We start from the raw sequence: 23,402 nt of genomic DNA on the forward strand, positions 1-23,402 counted from the left end.
TTTCAGCTGCTTGAGAAGCGCATTGATAAGTTTACCGAGACAACCTCGGAACAGCTGTTGATTACGAATCCCGAAAGTCAAACATATGTGCGCGAGGAACTACAGAAACTCAACGAAAAATGGCGGCACTTCAAAGATCAAGTGAAAAACAAGCGAAAATCGCTCGATCAGGCAACAGAGTTCTTCGAAAAGGTGGAGAAAGTAAGTAGTCCAAAAATAAAAAGCTATAAATTCAAAATTGAAAAAAAATTATTTATGTGTTTATTTATAATCTTAACAGATCGACGCCGAATACCGTGAAATCAGCTACTTCTACAACAGCGTTTCGAATAAGATCACATATTTACGTGACCCTGTCGAGGCATCGAATCTAGTCAATGATATTGAAAAGTACGTAGTGACACGCGAAGGTCCGTTGCTGGATAAACTCGAACAAGCTGCACAATGTGCACACGATTTAAATAAAGTTTCGACGCTTTACAATGATGTACGTGGCATATTCCAAGCATTTATGAAACTACGATCTGATATCAGTGTGGTACAGGAACGTCTAAAGAATGAGGAACGTTTGCGTGAACAACGAGAAAAAGAAGCGCGCGAGCAGGAAGAGCGTGAACGAGTTGCACGTGAAGCTGAGGCTAAAGAGCGAGCTGCACGTGAATCGGAAGAACGTGAACGCGTAGCACGTGAATTAGCCGCACGGGAGCAAGCGCTGCGTGAAGAGGAAGCGCGTTTGCAGGCCATACGTGAGCAGACGGCGCGTGAACAAGCCGCACGGGAGCAAGCGGCACGGGAAGAAGAAGCGCGTCTACAAGCGCTGCGCGAACAAGCACAACGCGATGAGGAAGCGCGTCTGCAGGCGCTACGGGAACAGGCCAGACGCGAGGAAGAGGCAAGATTAGAAGCATTACGTCAGGAAGAGGCGCGCTTACAAACGCTACGTGAGCAAACAAAGCGCGAAGAGGAAGCACGACTGCAAGCATTACGCGAACAGGCTGCACGCGAAGAGGAAGCGCGCTTGCAGGCGCTACGTGAGCAGGCTAGACGCGAAGAGGAAGTACGATTGGAGACAATACGTAAGGAAGAGACGCGTTTACAAGCGCTGCGCGAGCAGACAAAGCGCGAAGAAGAAGCGCGCCTGCAAGCGTTACGCGAACACGCTTCGCGCGAGGAAGAAGCACGTCTACAGTTCTTACGCGAACAAGCGAAACGCGAAGAAGAAAACCGTTTGTTGGCGCTACGTGAACAAGCCACACGAGAAGAGGAAGCACGCTTGCAAGCGCTACGCGAGCAAACAAAGCGCGACGAGTATGCGCGCTTGCAAAGCGTACGCGATCAAATCGATCATCAGCGCATCGTAACAGAAAATATACGTAAAGACATACAAGTTAATGAAATTTTCACGGAAATCAAATATGTATCGCCACGCTTCAATCGTCAACTGAAGGATGCAATCACACGTGAGGGCGACAAATTCACCTTTGAATGTGAGGTGATCGGTAACCCTGAACCAGCGGTAGAGTGGTTCAAAGACGGCATATCCATACAGAATAATCCCGATTACAAAACCACATATGAACGTGGCACTTGTCGTTTAGTGATCGAAGAGACTTTCACTGCCGATTCGGCGCGTTTCAGTTGTCGCGCCTCGAACTTGGTGGGTAGCAATGAGACTAGCGGCAACTTGTCGGTACGTGAAAATGCTATCGAAATGCAAATGGTACCACCCAGAATTATACGCTTCCTGGAGAGTGGTAAGGCAACAGAGGGCAGTACTTTTCAATTTTTATGTGTCGTCAGTGGAAATCCTCTACCCACGGTGCAATGGTATAAAAACGATAAATGTATTGATGATTCACCTGATTATGTAATCAATTACAATAATGGTGAGGCCACCCTGCGCTTCGAAGAGGTTTTCCTGGAAGATGACGCTGTTTACACGTGTAGTGCCTCAAATCCAGCCGGCATTGAACACTGTTCGGCAAGCTTAATTGTGGAACGTAAGTAAAATAAATAAATGCATTATTAATTTATTCACCGTTTCCTCTTTTGAGATAATCCTCGCGCCGAAATGTAGGCAACACTTTTAATACTTTTTTCAAAAACCTTCTCAAAAATTAATTCTTTATTTACATAATCTGTTAGTTGATAAACACAGGAGGTTCTTCTAACTCCACATGTCACCAATATGTACATTAAATGTAGAGAATTATCTTGTCCATAAAAAAGTTAATAATAATATTTTTAATTTAATTTCAGCTCTAGAACCAACAGAAGTACCACACTTCAAAATACCGCTTTCCAATGCCATGGCTCGAGTTGGTCAAAAAATAAAGCTTGAAGCTCTTATCGGTGGCATACCACGGCCGGATATTTTCTGGATGCACAATGGCAAACCCTATGTACCGCGAGATAGCAAAGTGAGTATACCTATTCAATTAAGTCTGAAGTATTAGTTATTAAAAACTTATAATATAATATTTAGTGTAATATGAAATTGTTGGAGAGATGGTGGGAGTCTCAAATTAGATGCAGAACAAACCAAGGGCTCAATAGAGGGCTGTAGAGACAGGAAATTCATTGGGGGGATAGATGCCATACCAGCTGTCAAAACAATGTCAAAGTATGTTGTTAATTTTGACAGCTGTCAATGTCAAGAAAGAAAAATTGTTGCCTTCATTTCCAAATGTAGTTAAACTGAAAATATATGGTATAAGGTCCAATTTTACTTAGTTTTTGGAGTATCGACAATGCACTATATTAATTTAAGATTTCTATTTGTCTCTAGAGTTCTTCTTTTGTTCACAAAAACGATTATATAACTGAGGTAAAGGACCAGTAGAGCATGTATTGTGTTATTCAGACATGTGGCTTTGAGAACGCTTTTTTTGTCCCGAAAAGGTGATTTAGTGACTTGACCGTGATCAGATAAAGACCAGAATCTACAGAATGCAACAACCCGAGTTCTTTTTGTTTGTAGTAGTAACTTATCGAAGCTTCGTGTACACAAGAGTATCAAAATTAGGAACTTATGCCGAAATACCACCCACAAATATAATCGTCAATGAATTATGCTCAACAAACGAGCCAAACGCACTAACTGTATCCACTACAACCGATTATTCCAAATAATGGTGCTATATATAGCACGCTGTGAAAAAAAAAGCATAGAATCACTTTAGTGCAATAAAAAATTGAGCTAATTGCATTAATTTGTTTTTGGGGCCACTATGGCATTAGCGTGGGCAGTTGGCGAAATGGCGAGCAGGCGGTGCGATATTACTTAGACGATTGCCAAAAATAAACCGAGAGAAGATAGTGCGACCTAAATGAATTTCGACGTAGACTTCGACGATAAAGATTCATTATATTCATATTTATTGAAAATGTGTGCAATTTATAGGAGCCAATGTGCAATGTGCTGCATTGCAGACATAATTATGTTATGACAATTTCTGTGGCGGTGTTGGCGGTTGTTGAGCGGGTCAAGGCGAGCTGAAAGTTTGCTTCGAGATATTTTAGCGGTATTATTAATGACTTAAAAACGGCCATTGTGCTTGAAACGGAAATTGTTGCGAATGGATTGTGGGCGTTGTTGTTGACAGCTTTTGTGGTAATTTTCGAAAATTGATTATTATTATAATTGTTTAAGGCAAAAACGCTTTTATTTATCAAATTTGTAATAAAACATTAGGGTAGCCCAAAACGTTTTATATCTATTTTGGATGGCTAACATAGATTATTTAACTTTTAGAATAACAAAATAACCCAAAACTTTTTAAGAATTCTGAAAAAATAATAATGAAGTTTACAAAAATAAAAGCTTTAACTTCATTAAACAATATGTGCGGAGTTTGCTTGGGCAATAATCCGTGCCAAATTTCGTGAAGATAGCCCGTCAGTTACAAAAGTTTTCTATACAAGGACTTGAGTTTGATCAATCAGTTTGTATAGCACTTGTATCGTATATTAGTCCGATATCGGTGGTTCCACCATATAATCAGCTTTTTGAAGAGAACAGGACGTGTGCAAAATTTCAGTTCGAAATCTCAAAAACTGAGAAAAATTTAGCATGTATACAGACAGACAAGCAGACATGGCTAAATTGACCCAGCTCGCCACGCTGATCATCTATATATGTATGGTATATACATTATAGGGTCTTCGACGTTTCTTTTCAGGTATTACAAGCTTCATGGCAAACTAAATATAAATATATTTTATATTTACTTATGACATCAATCTCTGTTAATTATTTAATTTTTAGGTTGATAAACTAGCCCCGAAACTTACAAAAAATTCCAAAAAAAAATAATAAAGGTATTAAAAACGATCAGCTTGTAGTAGAATTCTAAATTTGCGCGTAGAACAGAATTGCATATCAAAACTTTGAGTTGTCGATGCCCAATTTTACAATTTATTAAAAGGACGCATTTTGATAAAGTTGGCAGTACCACCCTAATATTATTTTAAGCTAACATATTTACATACAAAGATCAATTCACATATATTTTTCTCGGCATTGCAACTGCTTAGCGGCAATTTGTCAGTCGAAAATTTTCAAATTTAAATTTTTACAGCGAAATGTCACAGACTGCGTAAATAACTTGTGGGTTTAGTCGAATGCAATATGATTTTCGACAAAAAAAATTCGGTGCCATTATAAAATAAAGTGAAGAAATAAATCTAAGAAAAGCACTTGTGCGTTAAAAAATATCAAAATATAATTATTGAGAATATGCCTCTTAAAACTAATGAAATAAAACCGAATAGGAGAAAAATATTCTAAGCTAAAACAAAATATTTTAAATGAATGAGATAAAAATTGAGCTTACCAAAATTGTAAATTTGAGATATCATGTTGCACAGATTAAAATAAAATACTACTTTATGGGGTCTTATGATAACACTTTATAACAATTACGGCTTTCATTAGATAAGCCATGACAATGAAAGTACCTTTCTTACTCTGATCTTTACTTGAACTATCACAAATTCCGCTCTTCTAACAGTTTTGAGCTGAAAAGGCACAGTTTCAATCGAACTGGATGCGAAAAAGAAAAAGTTTCGTGCAGGATCGTTGAAACGAGTCGGCGCGTGTGGAACGGTGTTATATCGAAGTGGGTAAACGAACAAAGTAGCGCGCAGGATCGTTGTCGTATCGAATGTCTCATAGAAAAATGTGAAAAGAACGTTTAAGCACTTTTTTTAGTGAAAAGAAGGCTGTTGAGCATAGTTGAGATAAGTATAGGGTCGAATAAATCTGTGGCCAATTATTATAGGTAGAAAATGTTTTAAGTGATTCTGCGATGTAAATAACTGGACTTTTTAAAACGATTTCTATCTTTTCAGTCCATTTATTTCATTTTTATTTCAAGTTATATTTATAATCACATTGGTTCGAAATTTCAGTGGATGAAATTAGCTTTTTTTTATCATTACCTGGAAATAATTAGACCAATTGCCAATAGTCGAAACAAAATAACTTTAATTTTAGTGACGTTTCGAACACGCAGCTGGTATAAATAGACTGGTACAAGCAAATAGAGATAAAATGCTATGCTGTTATACCAATTTATTGAGGTACCCACATAATTTCTTTTATCGAATCGAACTGTATACTTTTTTCCACATCTAAAGCGAGAAGAGCGCAAATAAAGTGTTCACAGAAGCGACGAATCGAAGAAACCCGTTACGTGTACATATTACTTACTAACTAATAGTTAGTCTATGTGATTATGATATGATTTTTACCAGTTGCTTGTTCTTTACGTCACTGTACAAAATTTGGCGAGTCAAAGTCAGCTATAACGGTTGTTAGAAATTTATTTATGTTGTTGTTTTAACCACAAGTGTTCATTTATTTGTTTTTCTTGTTCACTTTCGCTGCAAAATGTTCGCTAAATGATTCTGTAATAAAAGATTTTATTTGTCGAATAACATTTAGGCGTACACACAGATATATATGTATGTAAACGATATATGTATTTTTGCATATTTCGCAAACTCGCTTTATTCTATATTGTATATACTTACATAGATATGTGTAAATCTTTAGTCAAAGAAAATTGTACTTTTGCCGTACGTTTAGATATTTGTTTAGACGATTATAGCCACAAAAAATATAAAAGAGAAATGTATGATATCCACCACATGTGGTTGAAATATACATATATATAATTTATATGAATATATGTATATTTATGAATGTCTATTTGTCTTCCCATTGTGAACAAGTGAATATACATTCTTTGATAGTTTAGTTATTTATTCATTTATGATGTAATGATATACTTAAAAGGGGAATCAATGAAATATTATTGAAAAATTAAAATAATAAAAGCATATCATAAACATTTGGTTTTTCCTAATGGGTCTAAATAAGTAAAAAAGTATGCCATAATATACTATATACACGCACTTTCATATTCCGCACGTCTGTTTACATTTAGCCATTCTAAACATAGTTTCCAGTAAACAAATTTCTAATGATATTCATGAACATAAGACAGCTCGGTACATGTTCAAATCTACTACATTTACATATAGTATATATATATGTCTACATATATAATATCCCCCATGTGGAAAGGAAATCTATATGCGGTTGGACGTATAGAATAACAAGATTTGAACAAATAAAAGGTGAAAATAATAATTTTTGGAGGTTATTGCTCTTTCGGAAACATTACTTATTTGAACAAAATTATTCCACCGTAAGATTTTAGGACCAAATATAGGAAACATGAAAAGTATTTTTTTTTGATACCCCATAATAGTGTCAAACACTTAACAGCTTATACAACGCATTTCTTGGTTTTAAGGTACTGAAGTTTCAACCGAAATGAAAAAAAAAAATAGTTTGTTCAAATTAAATTGTGGAGTCGTTGCATTCGTAGAGGAAGTTTATTTGGTTTAGCGTGAGTGCCCCTGAAAACAGGTAAATGTCACGCTCTTTGTACTAGAGTAACCTAGAACTTTATGTGTAGGGAATGGTTTACCATCAGCACAAACTGCTCATTCTGTTGATGACTTGAAGCTACCACATCCTAACCGCCTAACCGTTTTCTGCGCAAGGTCCAAACAAAAATTTTACCAAAAGTTCACAAAAATATATCAATGTCAAATACAATATCAGATTAGTGGCATATTTTCGCGCCCACACTCAAAATGCCAAGTCTGTACCATAAAATCGGAGTGCATAAAAAATGGCAGCCCGTTTAGTCTAGCGGATGCAATCTCTGCTCAATCAAAACATAAATCCGAAAATTGTGTAAATAAAATTTTAATTACACAAAACAGCGGAACCAGCAAAAATAAATTAAAATACCACCAACAGTAATTGAATACAAATTTTACTACCAATTCACCACACAGAACACGCACACGCAAGCACGAGGTGGCAAGTATTTTGCTAAATATTCACCATAGCATATTTTTCGACTTTCATTTGCCACATTAATTACAAATGAACAAGTATTTACAAATTTACACACACCCACATACATGCACAAGCAATATATATGTATAAACACACTTCCGACTGTTCACTAATGGTTTTCAATATTTTCGCAACGCTTTTCATTTCAGTACGAGTACGGCCGCGCAACGCTCATAATCCCCCAAGCTTATCCCAACGACGCCGGAGTGTATGTGTTGACAGCGAAAAATCTAGCAGGCGAAGCATATAGTTCGTGTAACGTTGTCGTTAAAGGACGCCTGCCGAACGAGACATCCGACTCAGAGTTGGCCTCCGATATGGAACCGATTAAGCCCTCGGTGCAATTGCCACTGAAAGATGTGTCGATATTCGAGGGTAAACCAGTGCGTTTGGATTGTGTTATTGTCGGTCAACCGGAACCCGAAGTCATTTGGTATCACAATGAGCGACCAGTCAAAGAATCAGCCGATGTGCAGTTGCTTTTCCAAGGTGACCGCTGCTCGTTGATCGTACAAGAAGTGTATCAAGAGGATGCGGGTAATTACAAAGTGGTGGCCATCAATTCAGCTGGTGAGGCGTCAAGCAGTTGCGAACTGAAAGTGACGCCACTAAATATTGCCGAGCCTGCGACACGCGCACAGAGCGAACGTCAGTCGGTGCCGAAGGAGACACTGCCGAAATTCGATAAGTTCCTAACCGATGTGCTGGCGGACGAAGGCGAAACGGTCGAGATGGAGGTGAGCGTAAGTGGTGATCAACCACTTACCGCGAAATGGTATCTAGCCAATAAGGAGTTGTGTGAAAGTGAGCGGCTTTCGATGAATGATAATACGGCGATCGGCGCCTTTAAATTGATATTGAAAAATGTCGTGTCCGACGATCGTGGCGTGTATACGGTGAAAGTTTCGAATAATACGGGTGATGCGAAGTGCTTCTCGCAATTGAACGTGAAGAGCGTGAATGCGCCCGAAAATCAACGCAGTCAACAAGTGGAACCCGTTGAAAAGTTTACTTGTCCAGAATTCAAAGAACTCTTCTCGGACAAACAAGCTTACGCCGACGATATGGTGAAGTTCGAGTGTATTGTGAAGGGCAAGCCGACACCCAAAGTGCATTGGTGCTTTAACGAACAGCCTGTACATGGGCACAACTTCCTCGTATCGACCAGTGGTGAAAGACAAGTGTTGACCATACAAAAGGCCAGCATTGATACTGTGGGTAAAATAAGTTGCATTGCCGAGAATGAGATTGGTAAAGCCACTTGTGCGGCTTATTTGAATTTACTTGGACCAGGCATGCAGTTGCAGTTACCCGCCACTAGTGATCTGCAAACATCCACGCAAGAACACAATACCGAATCGTCGCGTGTCATCATTAAGAAGCAGACCTTCACCACCACATCCACGTCACAAATTAGCTCATTCGAAGGTAATATGCCGCAAACCGAGATCCATCATTCCTCGGCGCATATCGATCAGTCGCTAAAACAGCTGGGCGCACAACAGCCCGAAGTCATTGAGACACATCACTACCAGGAGCTGCACAAAAGCAAAGACATGTCAACGCCAAATGTACAACAAAAATCATTTACATTGGTACAATCGGCTGGCAATGGACCGAGTCAGCAGCCAGCTATAACCGGCACAGCTGGTGTGGCGGTGCCTGAATCACCGACGCGCCTACGCAAGCAAATAGCGCCGCGTTTTACCACACCGCTGACGGGTAAGATTGTCGATCAGGGCACAGATGTGGCAATGGAGGCGATCTACGATGGTTTTCCCTCACCCGAAATCAAGGTGGAAAAGAATGGCGAACAACTGTTCGAAAATCAACGTTTGAAGATTGAAAATCGATGCAATCGCATCAGCATCGAGCTGAAGCAGGTGGGAGTGGCAGATGCGGGACGCTATGCAGTCACCGCCACAAATACAATGGGACAATCAACGAGCACTGCCGATCTAGTTGTGAAGAGTAAGTACCATTAAACGAGAACATATAAAACAAAACGGAAAAAAAGAGAAACTAGAGCGAATTGAACGAAAGTTAAAAAAGAAAAAATATTTATAGAAAATGAAAAAACATTAATGGCGAAGCCATTAATTAGAATTTCGCAAAAAACATGCAAATTAGACCAAAAATCTGCCGACAAACTCATGTACACTGTTGTTGAAAAATATTCAGGCGTTTATTTCTGCAGTGGCATTCAAATCAAAATAATTAGGAAACTCAATCGGATTAATTCAGATATTACAATGTTGGTGACTAAAGTTATATATTTAGTTTGAATTTTAGGTTAGATGGAAAGCTGCAAATTTCTTCAAGATTTATATTCTAATATTGTTAAATTCGCTACTACTTTCTCATGTAAATTTCTTGACAAGGGAGCAAGGCTAAAACATATTTAGTCTTCCTTCGTTTTTAAATATGAGGAGAAGGCTTAGGAGACTGTAATTCGCTTTAAAACAAAACGTATTGCAATGGAAATGCTATTCAGACTTTATTGAAGTTAGAATAGGGTTAGTTTGCCACTTCCATCAACTAGAACGAAGAGCATATACAATTTTTTGGCTTTGTATTTGAAAAAAAAAAACTCTTCATAAACGCGGACACAGAAATTTTAGTAAAATACTCCGCTAGAAAAAAATAAAAGTAGAACTGAATTCCGATCGAGCGATTTATTAAAAAAAGGATCTAAAATAACCGAATAGTAAAGTTCAACCTCTAGAAGTTTTTCGAATAACTGAAAATTGGGAAAATTCGGAAAGCGGATTTAAGAAATGTTAATTTAACTAAATGTTCAAATGTTAGCATAACATAGTTGGCAGCTAATTCTAACACATGAGTAGGAATCTATATTGGGTATATAACTATATTCGTGCGGTTTGCCAAGAGATGGCATAAATTATTATTTATCCATTGTCTCAATATTCCGAGTGTACATTTATCGAACCGAATATCCGTGATGTCAGGGCGCTGTTTATGTTGGGAGCAGAGGGGCGTAATGGGTTATGAGCTTCTAAAACCTTGTGAAACCATTATACACCGACAACAACTCAACAATTTGAAGCTAGCGATTGTCGACCATCATGACAATGCTTGGCTTCATGTTACCGGACCGGTGAAAAACTATTTTTAAAACAGCGGCAGGGAAGTTTTGTCTCACCCGCCTTATAGCCCAGGCCTTGTTCCTTCTGGCTACCATTTGCTGCGGTCGATGCTGAACGCCTTGACTGGAATACAGTTCACATCAAAACAGGGTATCTAAAATTGGCTTCATTAATTTTTGGACGCTCCAAAGCCGTATGCAATCAAACATCAAATCAAGAAAAAACATTAACATCGTCAAATGAAAAAGTTTTCCCTACAAGCCGATCGTTCAGATTTAACTTTGTTTTCAACTAAATGATGAAGTATAGCATTTGCATGGCCATCAGTTTTGTCGGTGTGGTGGAAAACAGTATAGGAGCAAAGTATGAATACTTTAGCTACACAGTGTAATAGGTAGCCAACACGTCGATAAACATTTCAACAGCTCCTAACTGCTGGAGCAGCGCTAATGGCTTCTTTTTCTCAAGTGAATACTTGGGCGGGTGGAAGGAAAACAATTCAGGGCCACACGCATCAAATTTTGCACAATCAGCCAGCTGTGCAAAAAAACATGCAGCGTTAGAACTTTGAGCATTGCGCTACAACCGAAATCAATGCTCGGCAAGCACGGGCCCACACATACACGAACATATCATAGTGGCATCATGACGATCATCATCTTCTTCGGCTCTTGGTTTCTTAAAAATGTTTATTTTATGAGGCGCTTTGCCAAAAATTCAACATTTTTCCTTCGTCACTCGATGTGCTGCTAGGATGTTGGCGGTTGAAATAGGCATATATGGTATATGTATGTATGTGTGTATGTATATATATATGTGCGTGTGTTTATTAAATTAAGAGGAATAGCAAAGCGTAACAAACTTGAAATTCTCTAAATAACAGTCTGCAGTGCAGCATTTTCAGCATTTCATATTGAATTTAATGATTTTTGGCATTTTAAGACAAAATATAAGTGAATAACAAAAAAGAACCGCTAAAAAAAATATATGAAGAAAAAAAAACAACAAAAATTCATAAACCAAATGAATGACTTTTATTTGAGTGACGGCGGTGCAGCAGTTGTTGGCAATGGTGACGGGCTACACAGCGCATAATGTACTACAGAAGCGGTCACCATTGAAAATTATTTATTTTCTTTTGTATTTTTGAGCCATTTATGTTATGCGCCGGTTGGTTCGCGCGGTTACCAAATAATGTATTTGGCTTTGCAAATATTTTATTTGTATTTTAAACGAAAATATTATATTAACGAAATTTCATAATTTTTACTGGCACAATAGAGCAGAAAAATAGAGTTGCCACCTGTTTTTTTATTGAATAATTACATATAAAAGGCTAATTTTGCTGTTGCTTAGCTTTTTAAACAAGCTTTATTTCAAAAATATTGTTTTGGAGTTGCCACCTAATAAATTAAAAATGTTGTGCATAAAAAACTAAGCTGGAAATTTCTAATCTATAGAATATACTAAACTGTGAAGATTTCCAAAAGTTGGTTTTAAGTATGAGTTGAAAAGATGTTGCCACTATTATGAAACACTTTATAGAAATTTAGAAATTTATTCGCAAATTCAAGAGATATATAAAATAGCACGAAGTTAGTACACTATAATGTAGTATCACTTCATAAAATTTTCTTTGTGGGGTTGCCATCTGGCTGGAATATATAAAAATAAATATTTATTTGCAAAAACCAGAAAAAAAGTTCGAGTCGAGTCAAAAATATCAGAAATTAACTTGGAATCGTATTAGTTTTCTTAAGGCCAATTATATGTAAGTTATTCGAGAACTAATATATAATATGACAAAATGTCTCTATGTTTCAAAATACTCAAAAATATAATTGATAATATGGGTAATTATTCCTAATTTGTGTCCATTGCAGTTTTAAGGGTGATTTACGAGTAGAACCACACAGCAGTTCATGGAAAACCTTTGTTGTTACTAAGTTAAAAGTTAAAATTCAAATAAAACTGTTCAATAATATTGATAAGTAAACTTAAATTTTCTGTGAAGCTAAATCTTGAGAATTTTTAAAACTCAAATCAATATCTCATTTTTGATCTTGAAAATTGTTTTCATATTTGTATTTAAAGTTTTAATATTTTGATGACTTAGTACTAAAGTAATTTGTTTAGTTGAAAATGCCATAAGCTGTTGACTTAATATTTTTTTAATTTCAATTTTAATAGAAACCATTTTCCCACCTGTCTTTGGGCGACGTCTGCAGGCGCAAGTCGTAAAACGCGGTGAAAAGATCATAATGGAAGTAGAAGTAACCGGTTTGCCGGAACCAACGGTAACCTGGATGAAAGACGATAAACCAATACAAGAAGCAGGAGTGTCACAGCATCGTCTCTTATCACAAGGCAACTCCTACAAGCTGATTATCGAGAAAGGTGAGTGGATAAGAGGATTAAAAGAAAATGAAAATGAATTCGAATTTCATTATTTTGAAAAGCAGGTCCAAAATATCGTTTTGTATATAATATTTATATGTTATGTTACCTATATTTTGGAACATATTTTACTAAATTATCAAAGTTATTCACCTTTAATTTTTCGTTGCCTACATTTAGGCAATTTTGTAAATATTTATCAAAGTCACATACCTTGAGTGTTGTTAAATTTCAAAATTTGATAGTTTTATGAGTAGGGTTTAAAATAATTGTATCGTTCAACTTAATTTTACCAACAAATATGATTTTTTCTTAAATTACTGACTTTTTTTACTGACTCTCTCTATTACACGAATTTTCGAGTTAATGTACAATTTTTAACCTACAAATTTAGGACAATATAGTGACTCGGGAAAATATATGGTGAAAGCCACTAATGCCGGCGGCGAGGCCAAAAGCATTGCCGATTGTGCGATATTGGAACCATCGCCAGAACGTCTACAGGAGGTTGTTAAGACTATTGTCTACGAAACGCCAGTTGATCTGAAAACCGAAGTAAGTCTGCATGTACATTCTTTCACAAAGTCTAAATAATTAAATGACAAGGAATTCATACACGAATTTCATACCGATTTTATTTTTTAAATTATTATTTATTACCTTAAATTAAATTATTGAACTTAATAAAACAGAAATAATGTCACCCTTTGCATTTGTATGCATAAAAATATTTACCAATATATAAAATAATATATAAAATAATTGGATTTATAAATAATATCGATTGATATTTAATATTACATATAATACATACGCATATACAAATTATTTTAAATTTATTGTAAACCTTTTTCTCTCATTGTTTTTTCGCCAACGTTACCAATAAAATTCAATTGTTCGATTTTCGACTCGCATTTTCGCTTAAAAAAAATTTCTGTCTATATCCAACTGCTTCTCTCATTGCTTTATGGGGTTTTATGTTGAAATCAAAAATCAAAACAAAAAAAAAACCATAAACCATCAACATACGAATTTCTGCATCAAAAACCATTTCACACGCATCCATTTAATACCAAAACCCAATCAACTGAAAAACCATGTGTTCAACTACCGTCACACAAACTAAAAATAACAACATCATTGAATGCCCAAATATCCATCGCTGACCAATCACCATCCAACACCTGTAGACCTTCGCTAAAGAGCCACCGTCCTTTGAAACGACACAGACCGATATTTCCACCGCATCCGATCTGCATGGCTTATCTGAGTCGAAAATAGTAACTGAGCATCGTTGCACCACCGAGGCAACAATGCGTCTAGAACACAAACAAGCGTACTTAGATCTGCCCACATTGAGCGAACGCCCGAAAACGCCAACAGCTGCGACTAACATTAGCACCAGCACTGAACTGCCCGATTGGCAGCACGTGAAATCGGTATCGACCAACACCGATAGCACACGCTCTAAAACCGGCTCCACACAAACACCGCCGCAAGTACCGCCCAAACCCTATACAACATCTAACAATATTGCCCCAACCCCAACAACCCAGCAATCACAATTCCAATCCACGCTTAGCACAGAACTCGACGGCAGCTACAAAGGTGTAGGTGAAACGCCATTGCTAACATCAGCCACCACGACGACATCAACATCGAAGTACGAGAGCACGACGAGTGAGAAGAAATCCTCATCTTTCGATTTCTTTAAGAAAATCGAAAGTCAAGGTGGCACGCAACCAGCGCCACCTGGTGAAAGATATCAAAAACAAGAGGTTAATGCGGTCAACAAACGCATGACGCCACTAACGATCTCAAGACCGAGCGGTGCAACCGCACAATCGGCAACGCTTGAGGACGATCTCAAAAATTTAAATCTCATACCAGGTTCACCACCTGAAATATGCTTTATACCGAAGTTCGAAGCCACAAATGGCAAGCCACAAATGATTAATGATCGTATTAAAATATTAGAGGCATCTCAACAATCACCAAAAGAGCCACCGATTGGCGGTGTACGCACATTACCGTTACTGCCCGTCTCACAGACATTTAAACATGAGTCCACCATGTCGAAGGAGGTCAAAGTTGAGTATGGGCAACCGATCATACGGCCAGCGGCTACATTGCCAGCACCACAGCAATTCACACGTTCACCTTCGCCTAAACCCTCCGCGGAGGGCGTAGCCATGTCAAAGTTGTGGACACCTAGTAATTTGAGCGGTTACGAGAGTGGTACTAGTGAGTTGGAACAAAGGTATAAAACAGAAACGGAGACCGATACGAAAATGGAGCAACGCGAGATTAGGGTACAGAAAGTGCCAACACCAGCGCCCGATTTGAGCGCACCATATCTCGTGAAAGAGATCAGTAAAGCGATTAATGTACCCACCACACCGCAGCGTGAGAAAACACCGTTAGATGATATACATTTAGTGCCAGGTTCACCACCAGAGATTTGTTTTGCGCCCAAACCGGAAGTTCGTCGTCAATCCTTGGTTGAGCACATGGAGAAAACGTTAGAGCAAAATCTGCAACAAGGCCCCTCAAAGGTATTGCCAATGTCAGTGCCTACACTCACACCAACAACGACGCCACAAGTCGCCAAAACAACAACCACCTATAAGCCACCACCGCCAGTAATACCAACTAAACTGACGGTCGGTCAACCGTATGAGAGTGATTACGAAAGCGATCGTTGGAAGTATAGTGGCAGTGAATCGGATGAAGCCTCATTTCGACCTGTTGGCAAGAGTGTACCAGACGGTTTGGTTGGTACACCAACTGTGCCCACAACTCATCACACATTCAAGACAAGCGGTTATGCAGCCGATACCGAAGATATTTCTAGTTTCCGTAAAATGGAATCGACCCATCAGGAGAGTCGTTCATTTTACGAATCAACTTCCAGTTCGAAATCATCACAACAGCTGCCGCAAGCGCCTATGACATCACTGTTTAAAACTCCACCGCAGCAACCACAATACACACCACAATTTACACCAGCCCCGGCACCGGCGCCATCGCAGAGCTTCTACCAGCAGCCTCAATTGGAGAAGCAACCGCCAGCTCCCCTTTATTATAGCAGCAAGGAAGAGGGTGGTCACGAGAAACAGTTGTACTCGGACAAGAATGAGTACAGGCGTGAGGAGAAGGTTCGCTAGTTGTTGTTGTTGTTATTGATGTTGTTCTGTTGCTACCACCAATTTGTTTCTAACGTGCAACTTTTGATTTTTATTATACTTTTATTTATTGTATTTGAACATAGCATACGAGTATGGTATATATCGCATTTAATTAGTCTATTATACAATATATTTGTATATTTTGGTATTGGCACTGAGGGTTTCAGCAGAGAAGTGCGGGGTCTTTTGATTTGAATTTCATAGAAAGATAAACTGGGAATCCTTTGTTATTTGAACCCCACCGTTTTTAGAAATAGTTGTTTTAAAGTCTGAGACTTTCCCGAAACAAATTGCGGCAGATTACATCTGTAGCTAAAATAGTACTTGTTGTATTTCAGAGAGCTTACCCTTAGTCCTAGCGACCGCTCAACGAGCATGGATAAAGAAATCAAAACTACAAGGCCCTGATACAAGTATTTCTAGTATCATATATCCAGTTTTCATTAGAATATATTAAGTACTCACACTTTATGTATTTATGATCCATTTCAGATTTTCTGATCTGAGCAGTATACTGATTACTATTTTAAGTCGTCAACTAGCAGATATTGTCCGTACAATCTTGTGCGTTTGAAAAAAACTCAAAAACGGCGTTTTCAAATATAATTGAGTAATATAAATAGTTGAATTTTACCAAAATTTTGATTGTTTTTGCCTGTGAAAGTAGTAGATCATTGTATGGAAAACTATATATACCTATACAGAACGTGCAAACAAAATTTGATAACGATCGGATCGGATCATTTGCTTGCGAGCTGTAGTGTGTAAGTATACCTAATCAAGGGGGGAATTAGATTTAATTTTTTTTTTTGAATGCATCATACCTCAGAAATGTTGTGTCGAAATTTCTTATGAACACATCAGATTTAATTCTACTTATGAACACATTAAAGCGTTTTACCCACAACTCAAATTTTCAAAGTCGTTGCTTTTCATTTCCTACTTATAAGCTACTTCACGGATTCTTTGAACTCTATTTTTGTACGTAATTTACACGGTAACGCCGGAAAGCTATTTTCAAATTTGTTAAATAAATTAGCCGATTAGATTTTCGCTAAAATTCGAGTCCTTTTCTTGAAAGTGTTCTAAAAAAAATTGAAAATTGGAATTTCGAAAAATCATCTAGGTGTTACCTGGGAAAAGCTATTATCTAAAATGAATGAATCTCGTTTTTTCGATTTCGATTTTTAAATATTTCTTAGTAAAATTTTAACATAACATTCTTTGATTGTCATACTTTAATGTACCATTGGTATTAATAAAGAGATTTTAACTATGTCGTCACAAAAAATTCAAACCTACGCCTCCCTTAAAGCGGCGAAAACGCTTGCTATTCTTTCTCTAATTGATTCTCGTATACCATATATGATATGCCCCAGTTGCTTGTTCTATTCACTACTCTATAAGATTAGAGGAATAGTAGAAAATTGCATACTAGGGCTTTGTTTTTTTATTAAGGTATTGATGCAAACTTGTATTAAAACATAATAATTTGCTTATAACTCAGTGATTTATAGGTCCTTTTCACTACTCTACTTGATTCAATTCAGTGCCAATAAAAAAAAATTTAACAATTGTATGTAGCGCTAGTACTTACGGTCTTGTGTGTATGTATATACCAAAGTACACAGATTTGAATATAATTTTTGAAGCTGATTTTATTTTATTTGTATGGGTATACTGAAACTTTTTTTAATTATTAAAAAATCATTCAAATACTAAAGAAGCAGAATTTGATAAATAATAAGAAGTAAAAATCACATAAGTTCAGCTTCAGAAACATTTTATTGTTAAATACTATGTAATTTTTTATTTTATTTATAATTTTTTTTCTATTGTAAACTAGCAAATCTATATATTTTTATTTGCATTTAATATGTACAATAACATTAGAGAAGCTGTCAGTAGCAAAAATTTTATTTTGTAGTATATATTTTACTTTTGTTATGTTATTTTATTTTATAATTAATTTTTTGCATTTGTAAATTATAATTTCTTTTGATTCATAATAATTTTTTTATTAGGAAAAATTATGTATAAGCTTCCCGTAATTGTTTTCAGGCGTTTAGCGTTCTGTGCTGCTACGTAACATCCGCCATCATTATCATCAATACTGCATTCATAGAGTTCATTGTAAAAAACAGAGCCTAAAATGCACTAAATACAATAAATCGGCGCTATTATCATAATTACTATATATAAAGTAGCCAATCAAACGCATCATCAAACACGCATTGCATTAAACAAGTATTATATAAGTATAATTAGTTTATGGTTACGCGCAAATGTATGCTACAGTAAGCAGTTGCACGCCTATAAATATGCCGCTTTAAGCAATTGGAGTCATTCGCGCATTCATTAATGTCATATATTAAGCACTAATATATATATATATTAAATAAAATACATACATAAATATATAAAAGTAGTAATCCATCTATTTATAAATAAACTTGCATGGTTGGGAATGTCAAGAAGTCATCTCATGCACGTTACCATATGTTCTTAAAAGTTTATCATATCTCATAAATTTCATTATGAACATAATCGCATTTTATATTGGTATGAATTTCAATTATATTTAGTATATAAAAGCAAACTTGCTTAAGTACGCTGTGAGAATATATATCACTTAAAAGCAGTAACCAATTATCAGATCTCTAGATTTAATAAGTATCAATAATAAGTACTATGAGTGCGGTCAGGTTAGGCTGATTTATTAAGTTTGATCTCTGCCATGGAGATTACACTTGAACAGTTAAAGATCACTTCTTTGAACTACCAAAAAGTCAGAGTATGGATCTGAATCCACAAGCATCGACAAAACATCTTCAACCCATCAGAAAACTGCTGCAGTGATTATAGCTAGATCGAATTAATGACTAAAAGCATTAAATTTTTTTCAAGCTTAGACCGGCAAAAGCACATACCATATATAAATACAGAATAATTTGGACTGGATTAACGGTATTTGTAGATATTTGGTAACCGACCTTGATAGTTAAAATTATCCCACCAGTTTTAATAAAAGTAAGCTAATAGGATTCATACGATGCTTTTTCATATCAGAAATGTCCTTGAAAGTCTGATGTAAGTACCAGAGAGACTACTGCATTACCAATTTTATACAAAATTTAAATAGATGGACGGCATCAAGAGATCATATGCATTATATTTAAGAAAGCTTAAACAAAAGAGTGTAAGCTTTCGCTTAAAAAATTGAGCTATCATGTTTTTACACAGTTTTGAGCTTTAACATACTGTATATTTCTAAAGTATAATTTTTTTTTAGCATTTTGCAAATCTTCAATTAAAAATTAAATGTGTTCATAACTCATTATTTGCATCGCTCTTACACGCTATTTACTCTTTCAATAATTATTATTTTTAGTTTCATTTTGATTGGTGTTTGTTACTTTTCGCCATTTTAAAAGCTCAGCTTATTACAAAACTTAGCATTACACTGATTATTAACCTTAATTTCTCTCAAATCATTTCACAGGACTACAAGAGCGTATCGAGCATGAGCAGCAGCTACTACAACGCCTCCAATATTAGCAATATAAGCAACATTAGCGCACCCAAATATCAGTCAGTGCCTTTGAAGCTACCAACACCGACAGTCACACCCGTACCGGCACAGCGTAAAACGCCAGCCGAATTCAGCGATTACAGCAGTGAAGTCGAGGAACGTTTCAGATCCGTCTCGCGCACACAAGAATCCGACAATGAGATCAAGGGCTACCGTGTCGTCTTTCCACCTACGCCAACACCAAAGTCTCACCTGACTAATGGACATAAATCGCCAGCAGTTGTGGTGACACCTTCGCCAATGGATTTCGAGCCAACACCGCCAGCGGTGAGCACTTATCCGCGACAGAAGTTCGAACCAATCAAGAAGGAAGTACGGCATGAAATCAAGACCGAGTCCAAGGAGCAGAAACAATACTTCCAGCAACAAAAAACGCAGCAACAACAACAGGTGTACAAGCCAAAGCCAGTCGCCGCAAAATTTATTGCTGCCACACAACAGCAACAACAGCAGCAGCCACAGCCGAGATATGAGCCACGCGCACAACCGGCGCTTTACTATAACGCCATTGCCGGCACACCATTGCATATGGCGAAAATGGCGACCGAAACAAAAAATGTTATGCATATGAAAGAATCATCTGAAAGTTGTCAGCGCGTGGTGAATATGCAGCAGACCAAGCGCGTCATACACTTCGACAGCCAGAAGGAGCAGCAACAGGAACGTCAAGTGAGTACACCACTCGAGCCCTTCCCCTATAGCCCATCGCCCAGTCGCTACACGCCAACACAGCAGGCGCGTGTACCACCGCCACCCACACCGACTAAGTTCGTGCCAGGCGAATTTCGTGAGAGCGATTATGAAAGCGAAGTAGAGAATGCTAAAATAGGTCCTCTATGGATGCCACACGGTGAAAACGGTCCGCTACGTTTTAGGCATGTCGAACCGCCACAAACGGGACGTGCTTGCAGCGTGCCACGCGCTTACGAACGTATACTCTCACCAATGGAATTCGATCGTGGTCCCGAAATGCCCACGAAAATAAAAGTGGACCCTAACGAATTGCGTTCTCAACGCGGTAGTAGTCTCAGCGCTACCGGTACTACGACCAGCCAGCGTACTCAATCGCTAAATCGTCACTCGTCCATGAAGAGCAGCACTAGCTCTAGCTATCAGCAGCGTTATCAGACCTTGCAGCCCGACGCTACGGTTGTCGAGAAACGCTTTCCACGTGACGATATGAATTTGAAGGTCGGTTCGCCACCTAAATACGGTTACGTACAGTCACACATCGATCAACAGGGCAAACAGATGAGTTCGACCTTTTTGCAAAAGTCACATCAGTTCATCAGTGACATCACCAGTGATCTGCAACAGAAGAGTAGTAAGACCACGAAAATATATAATGGCAGTGCTGAACCGAAAGTCATTACGCACTCCTTCCGACCGGGTTTCAAGCGTGCACCAAGCGAGGGTGACAACAAACCGCAGGCCTATCGCGACGAATCACGCGTCTCGCAATACGGTAAGTACCGTAGATGAAGTGGCTCTCATGAGAGCTTGTTGTAGTTGTAGAGTTTTACATATAAGCCCACAATAATAGACGTTATATTGCATTATGAGTACATCGATCGACAAAAGTATTCGTTCAAGAAAATTAAATAAATGGTCGTTTCGTAAACGATTTGATAGTCGAAATTTAGTTATTTAGTGGATGATTTGGGACTAATGTTCGAATGAGAAAATTGTAGGATGGCTTTTCGTTTCATTGTACTGACCCTGTCTAGCTGTATAGAACTTGTATAGAATATATAGAAATGTTTGATGATGATATAAGTTTCCAGATATTTATATCCTGAACAGGGTATATTTAGTTTGCCAAGATATTTGTAATATTTCAATTTAGCCATGTACGTATATATATGCGAACTAGTCCATCAGTTTTTGAGATATCGGTCAACAAGATGCTGCTGACTTGACAAAACAGCCCAAGGCAACGGTGCAACCTCCTATGAAATTGTTCAGGTCGGGTCACTATTGCATATAGCTGTCATACAAACTGAACGATAGGAATCAAGGGCTTGAATAGAATATTTTTTCATTTGACGAGATATCTTCACCAAATATGGAATGGGTTATTGTCCAAGGCAACAGTGTAATATCTGAAGAAATTGTTCAGATCGAGTCACTATAGCATATAGCTTTCATACAAACTGAACTATCAAAGTTCTTGTAAGGAATCCATAGTTGTTGGGAAGGGTATTATAGCTTCGGTGGAACCGAAATTAATGTCTTTTCTAGTTTTTTATTTTTATGGGCGAATACTTTTGTCTGATGGTGTATTTACTAAAACAAATTGGTATTTGAATTTAACAGTTTTTTTTACAGTTTTCAAAATTCGAAATTAGCTTGCGAGTTTTAAGATTTTTCCCCCCAACTAACACATACAAATATTCACATACATTACTCTTGTTCAAACCTGGAATGCTTCGTTCTGTTCCCTTTTTACATATTCTAAATTATTTCAAATTTTATTTTAATATCATATTATTATTTATATTTATTTATTTATTTCCAAAAAACGTGTTCTTTCTCTCTCTCACTGTGTAACCACAACCAACCAACCAACTGCCCCATCCAAAAATCTACGTGTCTGTCTACGTTTGTGTCCACAAAAAGGTACAAAATGTGTCGATCCCAACACCGGTCTAATTTATTTTAAATATGATTTTGGCTATGAATTCGGTATACTCTTCCCGGGCGAGGGTCATAAATTCGTAAGCAACCAATGGAATAGCTCGTCGTCAACACTGCCACCGCGTCACGCCTCTGCTACACCCACGCAACAATTGTTACAAGGTGGTCGTAAATCACCATACCCCTTAAGTGGTGGCGATGGTGAGCTCGTCATACCGGTGCAACATGAACGCACCACTGCAGCCACACCGACGCGCTCATTCACCCCGACGCAACTCAGTGTACCGTATGCGCGACCAGCATCATCTCTGAGTGGTTATTACTCTGACACCGGCACTGCAAGTCGTCGTAGCCCAGCGCCGCCGGGTGTGCGCGGTGTCGGCGGTGGTGTAAGTGGTGTGCACAGACTCAAGAAACGTTATAGCCTACCTAACACACAAGTTATCGATATAAATATCGATCGTCTACATGATAATGAGCCATTGAATCGTCTAGCATATTTAAATACAGGTACTGATTACACACGAACGTGATCGCCTCACACCATTAGCTAGCTATCTCATTAGATCATCATATTCTCTCTGCTACTCGTATTACAAAATTACAAAAATGGATGTTGTTTTAACCAATTGTTGTTGTAACGTCTCAATCAATTCGCGCTGTTAGGCGCTTAATATGGAATGTCGCACTTTCTGGCAATCAGCAATTTGCATTATTTAAGCAATTACACTGACCGCTAAAAGTAATCAAACGCAGCACTTCTTTTCTCAAGCCAAACTTGCCTTAATGATGTCATACAACTACATATGTATACAAAAATGTATATATTTGAAAAAAAAATAGTCATTTCATTATTTCCTTGCTGAGAATTTTGCTCAAGTACACCGTTACCATTGTAATATACTCGTACTCTACATCATTATAATATTCATTTCACATCCACACCTTATAATATTTAACAAAAAATCGTCGCATTCTTTCCTCTCACTATCAGCTCGATGATTACCACCTTAAAATGCTTGCTGCAATGCTAGAAAAAA

General features: G+C 37.5%; 1 protein-coding gene and 1 long non-coding RNA gene across 17 annotated transcripts in view; one reads left to right on the plus strand and one right to left on the minus strand.

The window, feature by feature from the left end:
- LOC118680386 (uncharacterized) overlaps positions 1-23,402 on the minus strand; it is a 290,728-nt gene that overhangs the window by 165,973 nt on the left and 101,353 nt on the right. The gene's annotated exons all lie outside the window — the stretch shown is intronic.
- Positions 1-23,402, plus strand: part of zormin — a 187,531-nt gene that overhangs the window by 138,255 nt on the left and 25,874 nt on the right. For 6 of the 15 annotated variants that reach the window (XM_070111798.1, XM_070111799.1, XM_070111802.1 and 3 more), the window contains 9 exons: positions 7-201; positions 281-2,000; positions 2,260-2,420; positions 7,591-9,412; positions 12,739-12,945; positions 13,340-13,500; positions 14,136-16,103; positions 19,636-21,190; positions 22,345-22,872. In XM_070111798.1, the coding sequence (XP_069967899.1) occupies positions 7-201; positions 281-2,000; positions 2,260-2,420; positions 7,591-9,412; positions 12,739-12,945; positions 13,340-13,500; positions 14,136-16,103; positions 19,636-21,190; positions 22,345-22,872 (8,317 nt within the window). The remainder of the gene's footprint in view (positions 1-6; positions 202-280; positions 2,001-2,259; positions 2,421-7,590; positions 9,413-12,738; positions 12,946-13,339; positions 13,501-14,135; positions 16,104-19,635; positions 21,191-22,344; positions 22,873-23,402) is intronic. The other 9 variants (XM_070111806.1, XM_070111807.1, XM_036359706.2 and 6 more) reach the window with 3 other exon arrangements.

This window comes from Bactrocera oleae, chromosome 6 (genome assembly GCF_042242935.1).
Source record: "Bactrocera oleae isolate idBacOlea1 chromosome 6, idBacOlea1, whole genome shotgun sequence".
In the NCBI taxonomy this organism is placed as follows: Eukaryota; Metazoa; Arthropoda; class Insecta; order Diptera; family Tephritidae; genus Bactrocera; species Bactrocera oleae.